This window comes from Hemiscyllium ocellatum, chromosome 47 (assembly GCF_020745735.1).
Source record: "Hemiscyllium ocellatum isolate sHemOce1 chromosome 47, sHemOce1.pat.X.cur, whole genome shotgun sequence".
Classification (NCBI taxonomy): Eukaryota; Metazoa; Chordata; class Chondrichthyes; order Orectolobiformes; family Hemiscylliidae; genus Hemiscyllium; species Hemiscyllium ocellatum.
In genome coordinates, this window is record NC_083447.1 from 18,655,522 (window position 1) to 18,676,051 (window position 20,530).

The 20,530-nt window shown below is 38.8% G+C and overlaps 1 protein-coding gene across 1 annotated transcript in view; it reads left to right on the forward strand.

Moving 5' to 3' along the window:
• Positions 1-10,428, forward strand: part of zc3h4 (zinc finger CCCH-type containing 4) — a 75,796-nt gene extending 65,368 nt beyond the window's left edge. The window contains exons 10-12 of the mRNA XM_060856159.1: positions 588-922; positions 3,277-3,519; positions 7,599-10,428. Coding sequence (XP_060712142.1) covers positions 588-922; positions 3,277-3,519; positions 7,599-9,097 — 2,077 coding nt within the window. The 3' untranslated portion in view covers positions 9,098-10,428. The remainder of the gene's footprint in view (positions 1-587; positions 923-3,276; positions 3,520-7,598) is intronic.
• The last annotated feature ends 10,102 nt before the right edge of the window (positions 10,429-20,530 follow it).

The following is a 20,530-nucleotide window of genomic DNA, read 5'->3' on the forward strand; positions in this document are numbered from 1 at the left end:
GAAGATTGTCATGTCTCAGCAGAGGGGAATAGTATGCAGTCAGAATAGTCAATTCCTTGTTTAGTGAACATTAACAACAAAGTTGATATTTGCTGAGGATAAAAGCAAATGAGTCAAAGGACTTGCTTCACCCAAGCCAGCCTTCAGGTGGATGTTTCTGATATCACAGGTGGAAAGGTTCGTTGGAAGTATTTGATGCTGTTAGAATTTTTATTTCTTTATACCTGCCATTTCAGTCCTTTCACCTCTACGTGGAGCTGCTCAGACATGAGAGCTATGCAATTATCTTCATATAAAATTAAAATAGTTAGAATACAGTCAGGACTTGAAGTTAAGGCAGAGTTGCTACAGTAAACAAAAACAAATAGACAACCACAGCAGATCTAACAACATCTGCGGAGAGAAAGCAGAGTTAACATTTTAAGTTCAGTGACTGGCCCTTTTTCAGAATTCGGAGTTGCTATAGTGTTTGGTTTAATGCTAAAAGAATGCAGCTGTCCTCAAAGGATAATGTTGTAAAATAATGGCAGTTGCAAGCTAAGCATAAGTTTTAGAATGAAATTTATTTATGCTCTTTTTCCACATAGGCCACGGTTCCCACCACCGCCCCCTGGATTCCCAGGGCCTCCAGGACCGCCTGGGCCACCAGGACCTCCCATGGGTCCAGGACCTGCTCCAGGTATGGGACCAGGTCCCATGTCTAGCCCAATTTCTGGACCTATGCCAGGCCCTGGCCCAGAGGAGATGTCTTTAGGCCCTGGAATGAATCCAGGACCACCAGTAGGACCAGGCCCTCCTGTAGCATCGTTCATGCAAGGAGATCCAGGAATGATGCCTCCTGCCCCTTCTGATCCCAATTTCTATGATAACTACTATCAACAACAGGGAATGCAGATGGACCTTGGTCAAGATGGAGTAGAAGGTAGGACACAGGGTATGAACCTTGTCTTTTCCAGTCCAGGCCATTGATGAATTATCTAGTTTAGCATTGAAAAAAACAGAGTTGCAACAGAAGATTGCATTTACCTGAAAATTTGGAGGATTAACCCTGACGATCCCTAATTGACCCAACTTTTCCAAGTGATATTCATTCTCTCCTTCAGAATTTTCACTAATAGTTTCCCGCCAAGGTGTGGCACTGGAAAAATACAGCAGGTCAGGTGGCATCCAAGGAACATGCAAGAGTCAACGTTTCAGGCAAGCCCTTCATCAAGAATGTCTCCTACTCCTCAAATTATGCCTGACCTGCTGTGCTTTTCCTGTGCCACACTTTTCGACCTTGATCTCTAGATTCTGCAGTCCTCACTTTCTCCCTACATGGTCAGCAAAGCAAATGGAATCCTCTGCTTCTTAGTTGAATGCATTGAGCATAAAATCAGGGATTTTATACTGAACCCACATAAAATGCTGGTTCTGCCTTAACTACAGTAGTGTATCCATTTATGTGCACTACTCTTTCAGAAAGACATGGAAGCCCTTGAGAAAATGCGGAGGATATTTCCAGAAGGGTTCCAGCAATAGGGCCTATTAGTTGCAAGGCGAAAACAAGGACTGCAGATGCTAGAGATCAGATTCGAGTGTGGTACTGGACGAGCACAGCAGGTCAGGCAGTATCCGAGGAACAGGAGAGTTGATGTTTTGGGCAAACTCCCTTCATCAGGTGTATACAATTATGATAGGCTTAGTTAAGTTGGATGAGGAAAATCTCTTAAATTTAGCTGATAGTCTGAGGTCTAGGGGACACAGATTTAAAATTTTAGGCAAGAGATTCAGGGGGATGGTGAGAAAGTGCATTTTATGCAGCAAGTGGTCATATCTGGAATTTAATATCTACAATAATTTCAGAAGGGAATTGGATGAACATTTCATGGGGGCTGAACTGGGAAATGGGATTAATGGAATCTGGAATGGACTTGATGGGGTTAATGGCATCCAGAATGAAAGGAAGTGATTGACAGTACTGAAATTATGTAAATCATTCTTTATGTCTGTCCAGTTGTACAGATGTATAATATTTGGTGATTCCCTCTTTTTTTCAGCCAACTGATCTTTCAGCTAAGGCAGCTATTTGCACACTGGCAGAGAGCATTGGGATTTTGGATTCCATTCTCTATTCTCATTCATGTTGAGTTACCATCTAACCTCTTTTTGCCATTGTTTCAATGGCAAAAAACACTTGAAGAGGCAATGTTTCCCAACAGATGGTCAAAGAGCGCCTTTGAAAAAGGTCGAGAGCCAAAGTGCATTTCCATCTTCTTTTGCAGAAACTAATTTGCTGGTGAATAGGAAATGGAGGAGTCTGTACCTTCACAAGTATTAAATTAGAATAATTGCCACTTATTTGCCAAGTGATTTCTACATCATTATAAACAGTACGGAACAATTGTCCCTTTTAACTCCTATGAGCAGGGTGTCAATTCCAAACAATTACTCTTGAATTGTATAAAACAAATACACAGAAAAATAACTTTGTTGTTGAAGAAAGAGTTGATAAGTGTGTGAGAATAATCACCCAAATTCAACATAAATCTTCCTTATCTCTCTTTGATGTGGAGGTGCCAGTGTTAGACTGCGGTGGACAAAGTTAAAAATCACACAACACCAGGTCATAGTTCAACAGGTTTATTTGGAAGTACTAGCTTTCAAAGTGCTGCTCCTTCATCAGGTAGCTGTGGAGAAGGATCACAAGACACAGAATTGATAACAAAAGATCTCGGTGTCATGCAATTAAAATGATATATTGAACAACCTAGATTGCTGTTAAGTCTTTCATCTTTTAGAATGGGTTGCAGGTTTCGGTTCCTTAAACATGTAAATCCCAAAACTTCTTTCCAGTCACATTCTCGAGATTGCTTATGGTTTTATATATAAAAAAAAAGTAACATCTCAGCTCAGACAATGCATTAAAGGTGTGAGGTTATAGTCTGTTTGTATCCCAATCTTGAGTTTTTTTTATAAAACCATAAGCAATCTTGAGAATATGACTGGAAAGACGTTCTGGGATTTACATATTAATGAACCGAAACCTGAAACCCATTCTAAAAGATGAAAGACTTAAGAGCAATCCAGATTTGTTCAATATATAATTTCAGTTGCATGACACTGAGATCTTTTGCTATAAATTCTGTGCCTTGTGATCCTGCTCCACAGCTACCTGATGAAGGAGCAGCACTTTGAAAGCTAGTACTTACAAATAAACCTGTTGTACTATGACATGACGTGTGATTTTTAACTTTATCTCTCTTTGTTCACTCTTCCTGTTCATACCTCTGCCAGGTGCTTATGAAGAGATGGATGAAGGAGATGGCCAGCCAGTTCTGCTTCCACATATTGAGGAAATGGAAGCTGAAGAGACTGAAAGTGATTCATCCGGTCAGAAGGGCAATGTAAATATTCCTGACTTTCTTCCTGCGGCCCAGCGAGCACTTTTCCTCCGCATCCAACAAAAGCAACAAGAGGAAGAGGAGAAGGCAAAGAGGAAAGCAGAGAACAGCCAACGGGAGAAAGAAAATGAGGAAGGTGCACATTATTTTTATATTCTGATTAGGTATTATAAAATAACTATCTTTATTAATTATCTGAGTGTAGCCATAAAGAAACAAGTAAGCAGATGTTTTACAGTTATCCTTAAATGGTGTGTAATTCTTCCCTACAATATTTGAAAATTTGTTGCGAATCTGAAGAATTTGTATCTACTGTATTCAAATATTTTAGTCAAAAAGAATTAGTAGCAAGAGTGGAGCATTCAATCCCCATTTGATAAAATTATTGCTGATCTGATTGTGTTCTTAATTGCAATTTCCTATCTACCCCCTTCAGAACACTTGACTACATTGTCAATCAAAAATTTATCTAACTCAACCTTGAACACATACAATGAGCCAGCCTCCATTACTCCCTGGGGAAGAGAATTTCATAAATTCTATAAGAATAGAATTTATCCACATCCTCATTTTAAATTGGAGCCCTGAATCTTTGTCTCATCATTCCAGACAGGCCCACAAAGGGGACATTTTTTTCAGAATCATTGTCCGATAACCTTTGGATTTTTTATTTCAATAACATCATCTCATATTCTTCTAACCTCCAATGGATATGGGCACAAACTATTCACCCTTTCCTCAAAAGATAATCTCTTCATCCCCAGGAATCTTTGAATTAATTATTTTCTGAATTGCTTCTGATGTAGTTCTATTGTTTCTTAAATACACAACACTGTATATGTGTTTTCCTTAAGGCTGTGTACAGTCGTAGCAATACTTTATTTTTGTGCTCAATTCCCCATGCAGTAAATTACAACATTCTATTTGCCCTCCACTTGCTGTGCCCATTTTTGTGGCTCATACCAGAACACCCAGATCTGTTGAAAATGTTTAGCTGTGCAGCCTAGGAGAAAGCGAGGACTGCAGATGCTTGAGATCAGAGTTGAGAGTGGGGTGCTGGAAAAACACAGCAGGTTAGGCAGCATCCGAGGAGCATGAGAATTGACGTTTCAGGCAGGAGCGGCACGGTGGCACAGTGGTTAGCACTGCTGCCTCACAGTGCCAGAGACCCGGGTTCAACTCCCACCTCAGGCGACAGACTGTGTGGAGTTTGCACGTTCTCCCCGTGTCTACATGGGACACGTGTTTCCTCCGGGTGCTCCGGTTTCCTCCCACAGTCACAAAGATGTGCGGGTCAGGTGAATTGGCCATGCCAAAACCTAAATTAGGTAAAGGGGTAAATGTAAGGGTATGAGTGGGTTGTGCTTTGGCGGGTTGGTGTGGACTTGTAGGGCCGAAGGGCCTGTTTCCACACTAAGTAATCTAATCTAATCTAATCTAATCTGATCATTCCTGATGAAAGACTGTTGCCCAAAACGTTGATTCTCCTGCTCCTTGGATGCGTCCTGAGCCTCTGTGCTTTTCCAGCATCCTCTCCATTCAAATAGTATAGATCAACCTCGATTAACCGAATGGACGGCAGGGAGTATTTTGTTTGGGTAACTGATTGCTTGAATAACTGAACTGATCGTAAACAAAGGAACCCATTCTAGGACCTTGAAATCTTGTTCAGATAATCCAAAATTTGGATAATTTATGTTCAGATAACCGATATTGTTCGGTATACTGCTTTTTATTCTCCCTGCTGAAGTGAACAAGTTTACATATTTCCACATATGCCCTGCCAATTCTTTTGTTCATTCATTTAACCAATCTTTGTCCTTGCTACTATTTCTTATGTGCTCTTGACAGCCTACTTTTCCACCTATCTTTGTCGGAAAATTTAGTTACCATAAATTGGGTCTCTTCATCCAAGAGGAAGCTTGATTATCCAGATTTGATTATTTAAATATCAGCTTATCCAGGAATTTTGCGAGGTCCCAATACTTGGCTAAACTATGTTATTCAGAATTCGATTAACCAAAGGAAATATTCCCCGCCCGTGTCTTTCGGATAATCGAGGTTCCTCTGTAGCTTGTTGAGGCCTAGGACCAATCTGTTTGCACTTCATTAGTTACAAATTGCCGATTCGAAAATGACCCAGGTATGCGTACGCTATGTTTCTTGTTAATCAATCAATCCTCAATTCATGCAACCTCCTGTATAGTACCCTTGGATGAGGAACTTTACTAAAATACCTTTTGGAAATTCAAGTTTATCACATTTACAGGTTCCCTTTATTACTTCAGACATTAGATTAGATTAGATTACTTAGATTACTTAGTGTGGAAACAGGCCCTTTGGCCCAATAAGTCCACACCGACCCACCGAAGCGCAACCCACCCATACCCCAACATTTACCCCTTACCTAACACTACGGGCAATTTAGCATGGCCAATTCACCTGACCCGCACATCTTTGGACTGTGGGAGGAAACCGGAGCACCCGGAGGAAACCCACGCAGACACGGGGAGAACGTGCAAACTCCACACAGTCAGTCGCCTGAGTCGGGAATTGAACCCGGGTCTCAGGCGCTGTGAGGCAGCAGTGCTAACCACAGTGCCACAGTACCGCCCACATATCAAGAACAATTTCCTTTTCAGAAAGCCATGTTGATTCTGCTAGATTGTTTTATGGTTTTCTAAATGTCAAACTGTCAACATCTTAATAATGGATTGTCATTTTTCTGTGCTAATTGATAGGCTAACTGGCCTGCAGTTGGTTTTCTGCTTTCTGTCTTCCTTGTTTCTTGAAAAGATGTTAGATTTGTAATTTTTGTATCTGCTGGGACTTTTGGAAGTTTGCAAGCGATGTATCCACTATTTCTGCAGCCATTTGTTACAAGACCGTCAGATGCTGGCCATCTAGTCCAGGAAATCTGTCAATCTTCAAGTTTTTGTGCTAATTTTTCACTCATAATTTTGATGAATTTAAATTTCTCCCTCCTTTTTTCTTAGTCAAAAACATCTAAACTTTATTCTTTGGGATTGAATTTTAAATCAGCAGTCCAGGTCTTAATTTTGAGAGTATTGATGGTCCTTGCCAGGCTGTAAGGTTTGATAATGGGTTGTAATACTCATTTACAAGGAGTCTTGTTTCCCCAGCCCTGCATAAATTGTATCTCCTTCTGCTGATGAAGACCAACATTGACACCACTAAGCCTATGATTTTAAATGGAGAATGCTGTCCATTTGTCTATTGAGGGTAAATGGATTGAGGGGGACAAACTGGCATGCAAAGTTAGTAGTTAGAGAGTGAAGGATCAGGAAATGAGATTGAGGGGCTCACAAAGCAGGTTCAACTCTCCTTTCCCCAAACTGCATTGCCACTTAACTCATTGCTGAACAATTCTTGCAGCCCCCACATAGACTGGGCATTAAAATGGCAGGTAAGGGTGGAGAAGTACTGCATTAAATGAAGACCCTCAGTGTCACTTTCAGCTCTTCAGCAAATGTTTGAAAGTCCCTGCTGCACCAGGTCAAAATTTCCAGAGTACATCAACAATCGTTCTGCTCTGTCTAAGCTTTCTGGATCTGATCATCCCCAGCAAGTTACTTCTTGGTGAATTCCCATTTTCTAACTTTAAAGACTCTTGTGTGTTCTAATCCCCAATTTGAACAGAAACTGCCTTCTTACCAGCATACAACTTGGTCTTTTTACACGATTTTCTTTTGCTTCACTACAGTAACAAATTCTATTCTGTCATCTGTGTTTACTTAAGAGGTGCTAAAAACTGCAATAGTCAATAAACATCTCAATAGTTTGTTTTACTTGCTTTCCTCATGGAAACCAGAGATCACCTGAGCACTTCTTTGAAACTAAATGTTTATCAGGAATGCACAATCCCTGCCCCACCTTTCATTTTCAAACCTTTCATTTTGCTTCAAATGAAGGGATGTTTGGAAGCATAATCATCTTGGAAAAGTCACCATTTAAGACAACATAATAATTTTTACTATCCGATATACCTCTTAGTCATTGTCTTGGGTTTAAACTGCCTCACATTGCATGACTTAACTTGAAGTAGCAAAGTGGAGAAACCAGGGTTGTGTAGTATATTACACCACAAAATATATTGAAATATATTTGTGCACTTTCTTAACTTTATTATTCTATCATACTTGAACTAAAATAGCTCTTGCAGTATTTAATAGGGTGTTGTTCTGTGCTTTGTAGGTGATGGTGATAATTGGTACTCAAGTGATGAGGAGGATGGTGGAAGCAGTATGAGCTCCATATTAAAAACACTTCGTCAGCAATCTGCTAGCAAGTCTCAAGTGCAAGCCCAGAGGATGGTACATAACAACAATGGTAACAGCCAGAATGCTGTTGATCCACGCCTTCAGAAAGAAAGGCAATCAAATGTGAATCGACCTGTGGACCCTCGGATTTCGAGGGACCCCCGGCTTTCTCGAAGCATTGAGAACACATCAGGAACTCCTGCTTCCGATACGCTTGCTGCCGAAAGCAGGACTGTGACTGTTCTGAAGACAGATGCCAGTAATCAGCCGACCCCTGCTATTGCAAAACCTCAAACCGCAATTAATGAGGAGGAAGGAGAGAGAATTCTGAGGGACAGGGCTGTCACCATTCCTCTGGATCCTTTGCTGGGTTCTTCACTCCGGGATCCCAGGTGTCAGCTGAAACAGTTTAGCCATATTAAAATGGACATCTCCCTAGGTAAACCTCATTTTGCTAAAAGTGTTTTATGGAGCCCAGAGGACTTGATCCCACTGCCTATTCCTAAGCCAGATCCTGTAGCTGCTCCTGTACCCTTCCCAGTATTGGATCCTCGGATAAACCGTTCTCCACAAACTGGTCCTTCAGACCCCAGGCAGCGTATTGCTGATCCAGTAGTAGAGCCCCCCCAGCCAGCAGCAAGTCCTGCCCTTCCAGACTTGAGCTTATTGTCCAGATTACTGAAGAGTGTGGATGCTTCAGCAACCAAGGTGACGGCACAGAGTGACAAACCTTCTGACCCCAGGATGCGAAAGACACCTGTGGATCCAAGACTGCAGAGGTCCTCTGCTGGACTCCAAACCTCTAACTCACAATCTGGAAAACTTGTGGAACAAACTGAGTCCCCTGTTACCCCTTCAGGGAAGGAATCGAGTGCTGGTCTTGCACCATATGATCCCAGGTTGGTTACTGCTGGTGGTCAGAGCAGAGGAGGAGCTGGAGGACAGAGCAGTATGCTAACTGGCATTAGTTTGTATGACCCAAGAACTCAGAGCACCCAGGGTGCAAATAACAGAAACGTAGAGTCTTCCAGTGAAGGTAACCAGCTGAAAGGGTCAGACATCCCTAAAAGTACCACTAAGCCAAAAGAGCCATTGTTTGTAAGAAAATCAGCATTGGATCAACTGGAAAATGATAAGTCAAGTTCAGAAACTTCCACAGACAGATATAATAGTTACAACAGACCTAGGCCAAAACTAGCCACACCTGCTGCCCCGTCACAGGATTCAGGTCAGTCAGGAGTGCATAGCCTCCCAGTGCCATCTCTGTTTGGACTGATTCACCCCCAATTTTCTGAGGTGAAACAGGTCACTAAATCTGGCTCAGGTAGCCCCTTTGGTGGGAACAGTCCTCACGAGGAGAGCGAGCAGGACACAACCTCCCTGAAGGATGTTTTTAAAGGATTTGATCCAACTGCGTCACCGTTTTGTCAGTAAATTGTAAAAGGACAGTGAATTCTGCATTTATTTCTGTATATTTAACCTCATAGCAGGGGCTGGACACAGCATCGGGCAATATTTTATCATATTCTTTAACTTTGTAATTTAATACATCGATAAATGTGAATATGCTTAGAAAACAGGTGATAGAATTCACCAAGTTGAAGTTTAGTGGGTTTGGCAGAGCAATATCTGAATCCAAAATGTGATTCAGGCAGTGATTCAGACTCTTCAAAATCAAAACAAGCAAAAATGTGCTTTCCAGCTATTGATTTTGAAGCATTCTTTCTAAAGAAAAGTCAGTCTGTCTAATACCAGATGCTTGTCTGTCAAAAAATACAGAGCTCCCACTGATTTGGACATTTTCTTTTGACTGGACACAGTCTTTTAGAAGTAGTGCAGTATAATTAAACGTATAAGTACATAATTGACATCAAATGTATATATAATATGTTCTGAGTTGAGTGGCAAACTTGGGCAGTGACCCTTTGGCACATTCAAATGAGTCTTGTTCTGTGGGTTCCTGAGTTTATCTCTTCCCACTTGACCTGGGGAGGAAGAGGCTGAAGCTGGGATTTATCAAATGAGTAGGCCTCCTGCAGCCTGTGCCTCACCACATATTCCCAGTCTGCGAGGCAAAACTCCCAAAAATATTTCACATATAAGGCTGTGAAATATTCCAAAATTAAACAAAGAACCCTATCAGAAATATTGAATATCTTAAACATGTATTTTAAAAATACACATATATATATGTATATAAACTATACTTTTGCTAAACTGAGGGACATAATATTCAAAAATAACAGAATTTTTTTTATCAAAGATAAAGAACTTATATTAAAAAAAAAGAAGCACCTGGTTGCAGCCATGGTACCTGGTTCCCCAGAAACTGTGGCAAGAACTGATGGTTGTTTGTTAACATTCCTGGAACATGTCCAAATTGGATGTCTTCCAGGTTACCAAGACTTTCTCAACTTAAGGATTCCACTATCCATGAAATTTCCACAACTGACTCCAAATACTATATATTGAAATATTTCTTCTGTGGAGAAATCATACACAAGGTGCTGCTTTGTTTTACTTTTGTTTTAGTAGCTTTATATGGTAAATATGTACAAAATGCAGAGAAAAAGTCAAGCATTCACATAGTTTTAGACCTGTTTGTATCTGTAGCTTAGACACTGAAGAATCAGAGACTGATGGATTAGTGTAGAATAATCTGTGAATAAAATGCTTTTTTTTTCTGTTTGTAAGGCTCCCACATTTCCTAAAATTGAGATCAGATAAATAGCAACAAGATAATTTTGGTTTAATAATACGTGTAAATACATAGGGTTTGCTGTTAAAATTTACTTGTAACAAAGTTTCCACTAACTCTGTGTTAATTCCTTGACAGAATTATTTTATTTTTACAATTATTATCAGTTCGTGCTTTTATCCACTGGTCCATCTGGTACGTCAAGCTAATTTCCTGTTACAGTGCAGTAAAATTGATGCTTTGCTTCCTCGTCAGATGGTTATAACTTCTCAGAGTTGCCAATCAAATCCAAACAGACTAATTACCTTAATCGGTTTCAACAAGCCACATCCAATATTGTCATGTCTGGAAACAGTTTATAGAGTAAATTCATTCTCAGCAGATGCTGCTAATTTATCAGCAGAGGTGTGTTGACAAGCAAACAAGATAGCAAGTGCAAAATTAGCCTGTCAGTGTCAGCAAGGTGTGGAACTTGTCAACAACATTTATATTATGATCAGCTAATGTGTTGACTGTTAGCTTTGGGGTTTAGCATTGCAGGGTTAATATTTAGGATTATGTGATAGAGAAATATGAATAAAAGGTTCAGGTATAGCCGAAGTATTCGCCTTGTTGTGGTGCAAAGAAGGATGGTGCATTCTGGTGAGTTAATCTTGGGTGTACTCAATGCAACATAGATATGACCTAGGGCCAAATGGAATGGGTTTTGTTTTGTTGGGCTGTGTTAAAATCCTGTAGTGTTACATATACAATAAAAAATTTAATAGTGTGGATTTCGACCTAATACTAGGAGTGTAGATAACCTGATTTCCAATATGAAGACTGTCTGGAGCATAATTTGCAATGATGCTGTCTAAAAGAGCGATAGCTGTATTAGTGTTGGGATTGCAATAACCTTGTACAGTTCTACCAAATATATTTTTGTTATGCATATAGTATAGTGAATTATCTGTGGTGTACTCCATTGGTGTAATTAACATTTATTGCACAAGGTTGTATGCCTTTTGACCTTATACCATTCAGTACCTAGTATGGAGCAGCTGGCTGACGTCACATAGTGCAATATTCTAAGTTGTATTTACATTGTGTTTGAATTGTACAATATTTGATCCTTTGAATGTTTGACAGGTATATTCCAATATTTGTGCTCATGGAGTTATAAAATGCAGGAGCACTGATGCCATTAGAAGCTGTTGATCAGGTTCTCAGCCTTTTTAAATTCACTTCCCAAGCATTTGTTCTATATCATTAACATTTTGGAGATGATATCCTTTTTAATGAGGTGTATTTATATATTTTATGTACAAATTACTAAGGATCTGTATAAATTGTTTGCTTTTCTTCATTTCAAAATATGTGTGGGGTATTTGAAATGTCCTCTTCTTGGACGACACTTAAGTGTAATCAACAAGCCATTTATTATAAGTTAACAATCTTTAGTTGTGATTTAGTAATTCCCACACTTTTTATCAACTTTCATTTGAAGCACATTTTATCTTTGGTGCATGAGTATTATCACTGAAATAATTATGAAAGTTAACTTAAATTTATTGTTTTTAAAAGTCTCATCAAAATAAGTCTTCCTCTTTTAAGAGTTATTCTGTCTATAACTGATATTCAGAATAGAAAATGTCCAGAAAGATTAAGTTAATTTGTGGACTTTTTGAAATCGTGTCCCTCGGACATTTTTAAGTGAATATGGTCAGTCATGGTGCCACCTTGCTTTTTTTTTGCCAGTCATTGAAAGGAGAAGCAAGGTGTAAATTCCATACCACATATCCATTCTCTGTTTCTTTTGTCACAAGATAACAGTTTTAATATACCAAATAGGAATTGTTCCTTTTTAAGAAATTTAAGCCACAAAAATGGAGATAAATTCTTTGCATATACAGTATTAACAAATGGAATATTCAGGAATGAGGAAGTTTAGTTTACAAATGGATCAAGTTCACTGGTGACAAATAAAATTGCCATTTGGCTATTTTCACCAGCCTTACCAGAACACCAATTGTGATCCGATGTTGAGATGATGTGAAATGTGATTTACTACATGTTAGTAAAAATATAGTATATCCACAATACAGAGAAATTGAACTGCAGTTTAATATTTAGGTTGGCTAAAGTTTGAGCAATCTCTTTTACCAAGTCTGTGTCTTCTGAAGTCCCAGGATGTTACCTATTCCAGACGGTATCAGATGGGACAGTGTAGGCTGCATCGTTTATGCAGCATCACTATGCACTGTTGAAATGGGAAGATATTGAAGGGCTTCTGTAGCTGAGTGGTACTCTGACGTTTCACTGAACTAGCTTGGAATGGCACTTCATTTGTGTTTTTACAGGGAACAGTATTATAATAGGGCTATTTGTACTGCAATCTTACTGCTTGCAACAACTGACATCTAAAAGGGGAAACTTCATACGATGCAAGGTCAGTTGCAAATGAGAAGATTGTTGTTTAAAAATTTAGGGTGACTGTAAATGAAACATATTCTTTACACAGCTGTATTATCTCTTCAGTGAATTTGGATTTAATTTCATTTGGATTCATTTTTGAGTGGCCAAATATGCAGCCTGTGCTTCCTTTGTCTGTGTGTCTGTATGTGTGCAGATGCCTTGATTTGTCTTATATTGCAAACACATTTTAGGCAATTTATCCTTGGATTATTCAAATGGTTTGAGACTGCAAAATGATAATCAATTTTTGAAAAGGAAGAACATTCAAAGTTACATTGAGAAGTCAGAAAAATGGCCCTTGGTGAATTACTCACTTGGAAAGCTCGTGCAGACATGATGGACTGAATGGCCTCCAGAGCCATAACAATTCTATGAATCTGTAATTTAATTGTCATAGGTATGCTTTGTTTAAAAGTCCATCACTCTTTCAACTCGAGTGTTAGTCACATCAAAGTAAGTGAGTTTGTTAAACAGTACAATGTGATTTTTAAAAAATGAGATCATTGAGTTAGGTTTGCGGGCTTATACTCCTTGAAGTACACAGGATGAAAACCTAATGGCCAGTAGGCATTGCTGCTTTGATTTAAATCCACTTTGTGACTCTGCTAACATTTAGTAACAGTAGTGTGTTCAACAGTTTAAGATATCAAGTTGCACTTGTTTGTAATACGTTTAAACATTTTCCATGTACTATATAGTGTGCCAATTCTGAAATGAATTAGATAAATTTGCAAAGATTTGAGTGGTTTCTCCAAAATGGATTGCAGTTGTCTTAATTCAGATCTTACCAGTACACACTGAATTCTTTATCGTGGATTGATTATTAATTTGATATGATTGATGAAAAGACTGGGATTTTAATGGTTTGGCTAATGTATATACACAAAAATAGTCAACCACATGTTCTCTTGGGCCAAATACAACTTCTGCACTGATTCCAAAACAAGTTTTATAACTATTCTGCTAATATAGAAAGCAAACACAGCTAATATTTACAAAATACTTTGCTATTTGACTTGTGGCAGCTAAAATTACCACACAAGAGATGTACAATATACAAAGTGTTGCCTCATGCTGGGTCCAGCCTCTTCACACAGCTCCCACAAATCTGTTTTCCTTATGTGTAAAAGAAAATCAGTCTTTGTATTTATCTGTCTTTGAAATGATCGTATTAATTAGTTAACTATATATCTTCCTTTAAACAAAAGATGCTATTTGAAGAGACGTCACAGCATGCTGAAGAAACTTGTGTAAGTGTGTTATGTTGCATCCTTAAACCATCAATATCACATCTCATTTGTGATAGATAGATTGTATTGTCATGTATCTTTCAACTTTTTAACCAACAACTAATAAAACAACAATATTGACATTTTATACTTGGTGATGGGTATGTCCTCTTAGTCTTTTTCAGGTTGTGATTAGTCATAGTGCTGGTTGATTATTAGTCACGTTTTTGATCAAGACCTAGTGACCATTGCTAGAAATGTATGTACTAAACATTGAGGTTAGAATCAGGTTCTGTCATGATTCCTTTGGTGAAGAAATTTATTGTCTAGTCGCTGTCAGATAAGGAGTTGTCAGTTGGACAAGATATTGGAGATTTGCTGCCACCTGTGAAATTATACATAAAGTCAGAGCCATGGTAAAAGGAATAAATAGAGGGAGCGAGGAAGCTAATAATCTGGGGAGTGGGGAGTCTCAAGTTTTCAGTTGAGATACCATTCACTGAAATATCAAAAGAGATCAAGAAATAGGAATGGAAGAGATGGTGCACTACTTTAATCCTAGCTGATGGAGTGGGAGACATTTGTAGGCAAGAAGGTACTTGTAAAGTGGGGTTGGAAAGACTATTGCAGTTCCCGAATTTATCAATAAAACTCTACCTGCAAAGGTAAAGCAGATTCCATATAAGTTTACATCGGGTATGAGGGATATTTGAGGATAAGAACTTACAGGGTTATGGTGTAAGCGGGGCTATGGGACTAATCATGATTGCTCTTTGAAAGGTGTAGTTGCTGGACAGGTTTTGGGGAGTCAGGAGATGACTTACTCAGTGCAGAATGCCCAGTCTCTGACCTATTCTTGTAGTCTCAGTATTTGTATGTCTGGTTGAGATCAGTTATGATCAATAGTAACTCTCAGTAACAAAGAGCTCTTATCTAGCAGCTCCAGCTCTGTAAAATTCAACTTCAATAACTGAAAGCCAAAACTAAAATCCTGGGTCCATAAGAGCCTAGCACCACCCACTCATGCTTCTTTTGTCTAATTTTTTTTTAAATCCCTTAAGTTATTTACTCTGCTTTCCATGGAGCAGACACACTTGGTATAATTTTTTTTACAACACTTCCCTTCATAAGAACCAAGACAGACAAATCCCTTTTAAAGGTGCATATTATTACATTGTACATGACTCTCGAAAAAGTTACGCAAGAAATTGAAGAGAAATGGAATGTTGGCATTAAATACTAAGGGTATAGATTAGAAAAGGGGCAAAGACTTTCTACAATTTCATAGAGCTTTGGTGAGACTTTAATGCTGACCAACCAGATCCCACAGCTCAACTCTTACCCCAACAATTAAGATCGGTGATGAGATCTTGAAAGATTTGGACGATTTTCCATACTTGGGAGTAATTCTTAATGGAGGCTGACATAGACGACAAAATTAATTCATTACTCTTAATATGCCAGACCAGCTGCTAGTTTAATGACACACTCAGGATTTAGTTGAACAAGACTAAAACCTACAAGACAACTTCTTAAATCCAGACATTTAAGAAAAAGAAGTGATAATTAAGAAACCAAGGCAGCAACATGACAACTTGTTGAGCCTTTACTTTCCATTTCAGCTTTGTGCAAATTTGTAGATATTGGTATTCTCAGTTTTTCTGCTGTGACTACTTCTATACTTATTTGTTTTCCCAAGCCACATGCTTTAGCTTGCTTTTATCAAATCTACAGTTTCCATCTCTGCGACATTTCTTTGTTTCTGAGCAGTTAGACTTGAACTCTGGGGTTTGAACCCTTTTTGATTGACCATCTCATGTTCAGAGCCAGCCTAGCTGCTGTGTAGCTGAAGACATTTTGTGCTCAATGTCTAGTCTGTTCTCAATCTATAAAGTGCCTCATCTACAGATGAGATGCTGTTTCTTCAATTTTTATTCTGGTTCACTGGGATATTGCTGTTAGATGAGCACAACAATGACAACGAGAACACAATGGTGAATTGGTAAGCGACTGAAGATTGGGATCATGCTTCCTTTCCGCAAAATGATTGCCCAGTTTGGGTTTGATCTCCCAAGTGTAGCTTTATCTACTTACTTTATCTAACTGTAAAATCTGATGTTAAAGACAGTATTGAAACCTGACAATGGATTTGAAAAGGCAGCGTTTTTACTTTTACAAAATTAAGCAATATTCTAACAAAATAAAGCAAAGAATTGCAGATACTGGAAATCTGAAACAAAAAACATAACTGTTGGAGAAACTTTGCAGGTCTGGCAGTATCTTTGGAGAGAAAACAGCATTAATGTTGAGTTGAGTGACCATTCTTCAGAACAGAAAGGTCAGCTTAAGCCTTGAAACAAGACTCTTTGAATTAGATGTTACATCTGGTCAGTTATAAATGTGAAACATGAAGCAGTGGTAAAGATGAAGACGTTCAACAGCTTCATGTTGTGATGCTTAATAAGGATCCTAAGGGAAGCTGAGTCAAGAAAAGAATTAACAAAGGAGTATTGAATGAGACAGGAAGAACAAGAGAACTCATCAATAATGTTGAGAATTACTAATGAAATTCTTTGGACATATTATTCATACATTAGAGTTGACATATCTAATCACCACCACAAAGAAGAATGGAAGAAGAACAAGAGGCCAACAGCAAAAGAAGCAGCTGGAAATATTAAAGAGAGTGACTTAATCAGAACACTAGCAATTTTAAACAATTTGAACATCTTCTGTTAGTGTTCTCTCCTTTACAGTCATTCAGCGTAAACACTGCATTTTTGATGGGATGAGCTCTGCAAGTTCCTGAAGTTATGGAAAAAGGGGAAGAAACTCATTCCAATATCAACCAAGGAGGTCATCCTTGGTTGAACTGGGAGTAGTCCATTTGACCTATTCAAGTCTGCTCCGTTATTCAATAACATGATGACTGGCCACATTATATGTTCCAAACTGCCCTGACACCAAACCACAGTTCTTAACAAAAAAGCCATGTTACATTTAAAGGACATTGATTATCTTTGATTTAATTGCTTCCTCTTTAAAAAAAAACCTGATTAAAACTAGTCAGTAGCCCATATTTGTATATTTTTATTTTATTTAAATTATTAATTCACAGGACATGGATCCCACTGGTTAGGCCAATCTTTATTGCACATTCCTAATTGCCCAAAAAGCACTTGAGTTAACCACATTGTCGTGCATCTGGTGGAGCCACATGTAAGCCAGACTGGGTAAGGATGGTGATGTTTTTCCCAAAAGGACATTAGTGAACCAGATGGGTTTTTCTTGAAAATCAATAACAGTGTTATGTTTATCATTGGATTCTAAACTCTTGGATTTTTAAAAAATTGACATGAGCTTATGTCATTTTACATAATATTCAGAATGTATATTGGTTTATTGGAAAATACAACTGGGGCTTTTATTGTGGAACGGCAAAAGATAATGCCATCATTTTCATAAGGAATTTTATTGATTTTTTTTTGAAATTTCAAGGAATGAAACTGTTGCTGACCAGACCAGCGTTTGTTGTCCATCTCTGATGGACATTATAGGGCAGTTAGTAATCAACCATATTGTTGTGAATTTAGAGTCACATTTAGGCCACATTGGCACATTTCCTTCCCTAAAGGACATTGATGAAACAGATGGGTTTTTAATGGCAATCAGCTCTGATTACATGGGTGCTATTAAATTGTAGATTTCTATTGAATTCAAATTTCCCCATCTGTGCTGGGACTTGAACTCATGTCCCCAGAATATTTCTGGGGAGTTCAGAAGAAGGGTCACTGGACTTGAAACCTTTGCTCAGCTTTCTCTGCACAAATGCTACTGACCTGCTGAGTTTCTCCAGCAATTTCTGTTGTTTCCCCAGAACATTAGACTGGGGTCCTGTATTACAACTACAGTGACACTACCACCTTGCCACTGCCACCTCCTAAATGATATTTGTGTCTTGCATTATCTCATTGGCAGCTCCTCATCATTTCCTCCTCTTCATATTCCTTCCTTATGATGTGAATACTCCATAATTTCCAGGTGTTTTTCTTTCCCCATTATCAAAGCAGTAACCGTTGATTACTATGGCAATTACTCCAATGATTCCACCATTTTAAAAAATCTAATATTTCCTGAATAGATGGTTAGCACAACTGTCTTCGCTGATTCTGCCAAGAATAGATTGGTTGAGGAGGATAGTTAACAATTTTCCAGCTGATTTATAGATTCTTCCAATAAACTGTTTTGGACTAAATTAATCAGCTCATCATCTGGAAGTAGATACCACTTAAAATTAACCTGACTCCCTTCTGTCAATCTTTGACACTGATGGACTGTAACTATTGTCAGCAATGGAAACAAGCAAGAACTCAACTTCAGGGAGCATTTCTTCTGTTAGCTGTTTTATGAACATGGGAAAACCACAAGAGTAGTTTCCTCTTTTGCACATACAGTCAAAGATATATATGGCAGGGAAACAGACCCTTCGGTCCAACTTGTCCATGCTGACCAGATATCCTGAATTAATCTAGTCCCATTTGCCAACAGGTGGCCCATATTCCTGTAAATCCTTCCTTCCTATTCATGTACCCATCAGATGACTTTTAAATGTTGTAATTGTACCAGCCTCCACCACTTCCAGTGGCAGCTCATTCCATATACACACTACCCTTTACATGAAAAAGTTGCCCCTTAGTTCCCTTTTAAATCTTTCCCCTCTCAGCCTAAACCTATGCCCTCTAGTTCTGGATTCCCCCAATCCAGGGATAATACCTTGTCTGTTAAAACTATCCATGCCCCTCATGATTTTATAAACCTCTATGTGGTCACCCCTCAGCCTCTAATGCTCCAAGGAAAACAGCCCCAGCCTATTCATGTTCAAAAACAGATGCATTCTTAAATTGTTCTGGCACCCTTGAATGACAAGAACGTTTTCAAAAAGATCAAAAACAAATCATTTTTTTGTAAGTTTTGAAAAGTTTAAATGTTTATTGTTCAGCCATGAGTGTTTTCTCAATCACAGCCAGTCAAGAAAATATTGTGATTAAAAAAAGGTTGCATGTACTTTGTATTTCAAAGTTCGTATCTCTCTGTAACACTTGATTTTTCTGATGTATTGAAGCATTGCAGTTTCTTCAGTACAAAAATGTCTGGAAGTTTAAGGAGATGAATTTGTTGTGGTTTGTTGCTCACAGTAGCACATTTCTCTTGATCCACTCTGGTTGAGGACCAATTGAACCTTGCAGTGGAAAACTTTGGTTCCACAGATAAAGAGGGAAAGACCTGTTATGCTTCTGTTCCTTCGATTGTCTGGATCTTTCTCCCTTATTGTTCCAAAAATGCACTGCATTGAATATCCTCACCTGAAAATCTAGTTTCTATCATGTGACAAGAGTGTTTTTGTCTATTATCCTCATGATGGCTTCCAATGACTTGGATTTGACATACAAAAGGGTCTGAGTTTCATCCACTCATGTTGTGATAGAAAAGGGTTTGTTCCAACCCCATCCTTTATAATTCCTCTCCAAAAATTGAAACACCTGCAAGCAGTATTGTGAACTAGTTTCTTTAACTATCTATAAACATACATACAGAATAGGAACTGAAGTAGATCATTTGGCCCCTTCAGTTCTCTCTGTCCTTCAAAGATCATGGTTGATCTGTTTGTGTTTTGAATTCCATTTTCCCTTCAAACCCCAATCATCCTTGATAGTCCTGCATAATAAGTATCTATCTACCTCAATGTTAATTTAGATTAGGGCAGACATTAACCACAGGAAAGGTGTGTTGCATTTTAGTTACTTCTCAAAAGTAGTTTCTGAAAGTTTAATTGCATCTGAATGTCTTAGAGACGTGAGAATTAGTTCTAGGGTTTTGTGTAGTTTGCTGCATGTTAACAAGAAGGATGGTTGCGACTCATCTCCATTTTTTTGTTGTAAGTATCTATTCTCCATGCTTTTTAGAGTAACGTATCCATTTCGAATTTCTGCAATTGTGATTAGATTAGATTTTATAATTAGATTAGATTCGTTACAGTGTGGAAACAGACCCTTCAGCCCAACAAGTCCACACTGACCCGCCGAAGCGTACCCACCCAGATCCATTCCCCTACATTTATTCCTGCGCCTGACACTAGGGGCAATTTAGCATGGCCAATTCACCTAACCTGCACATGTTTGGACTGTGGGAGGAAACCGGAGCACCCAGAGGAAACCCACACAGACACGGGGAGAGCGTGCACACTCCACACAGTCAGTCGCCTGAGGCGGGAATTGAACCCGCATCTCTAGTGCTGTGAGGCAGCAGTGCTAACCAGTGTGCCGCCCATGATAATCTGGCCTTGTTCTGCATTTACCTCGAATCATGGTTGACTGGCAGCTGCTTGGATATTCCATGCTCTGCCCAAGGTCAGATACAACAACTTAAATTTATGTAACGCTGTTAAACGTCCCAAAGTCATTCACAGGCACATCATAAAGCATGTTT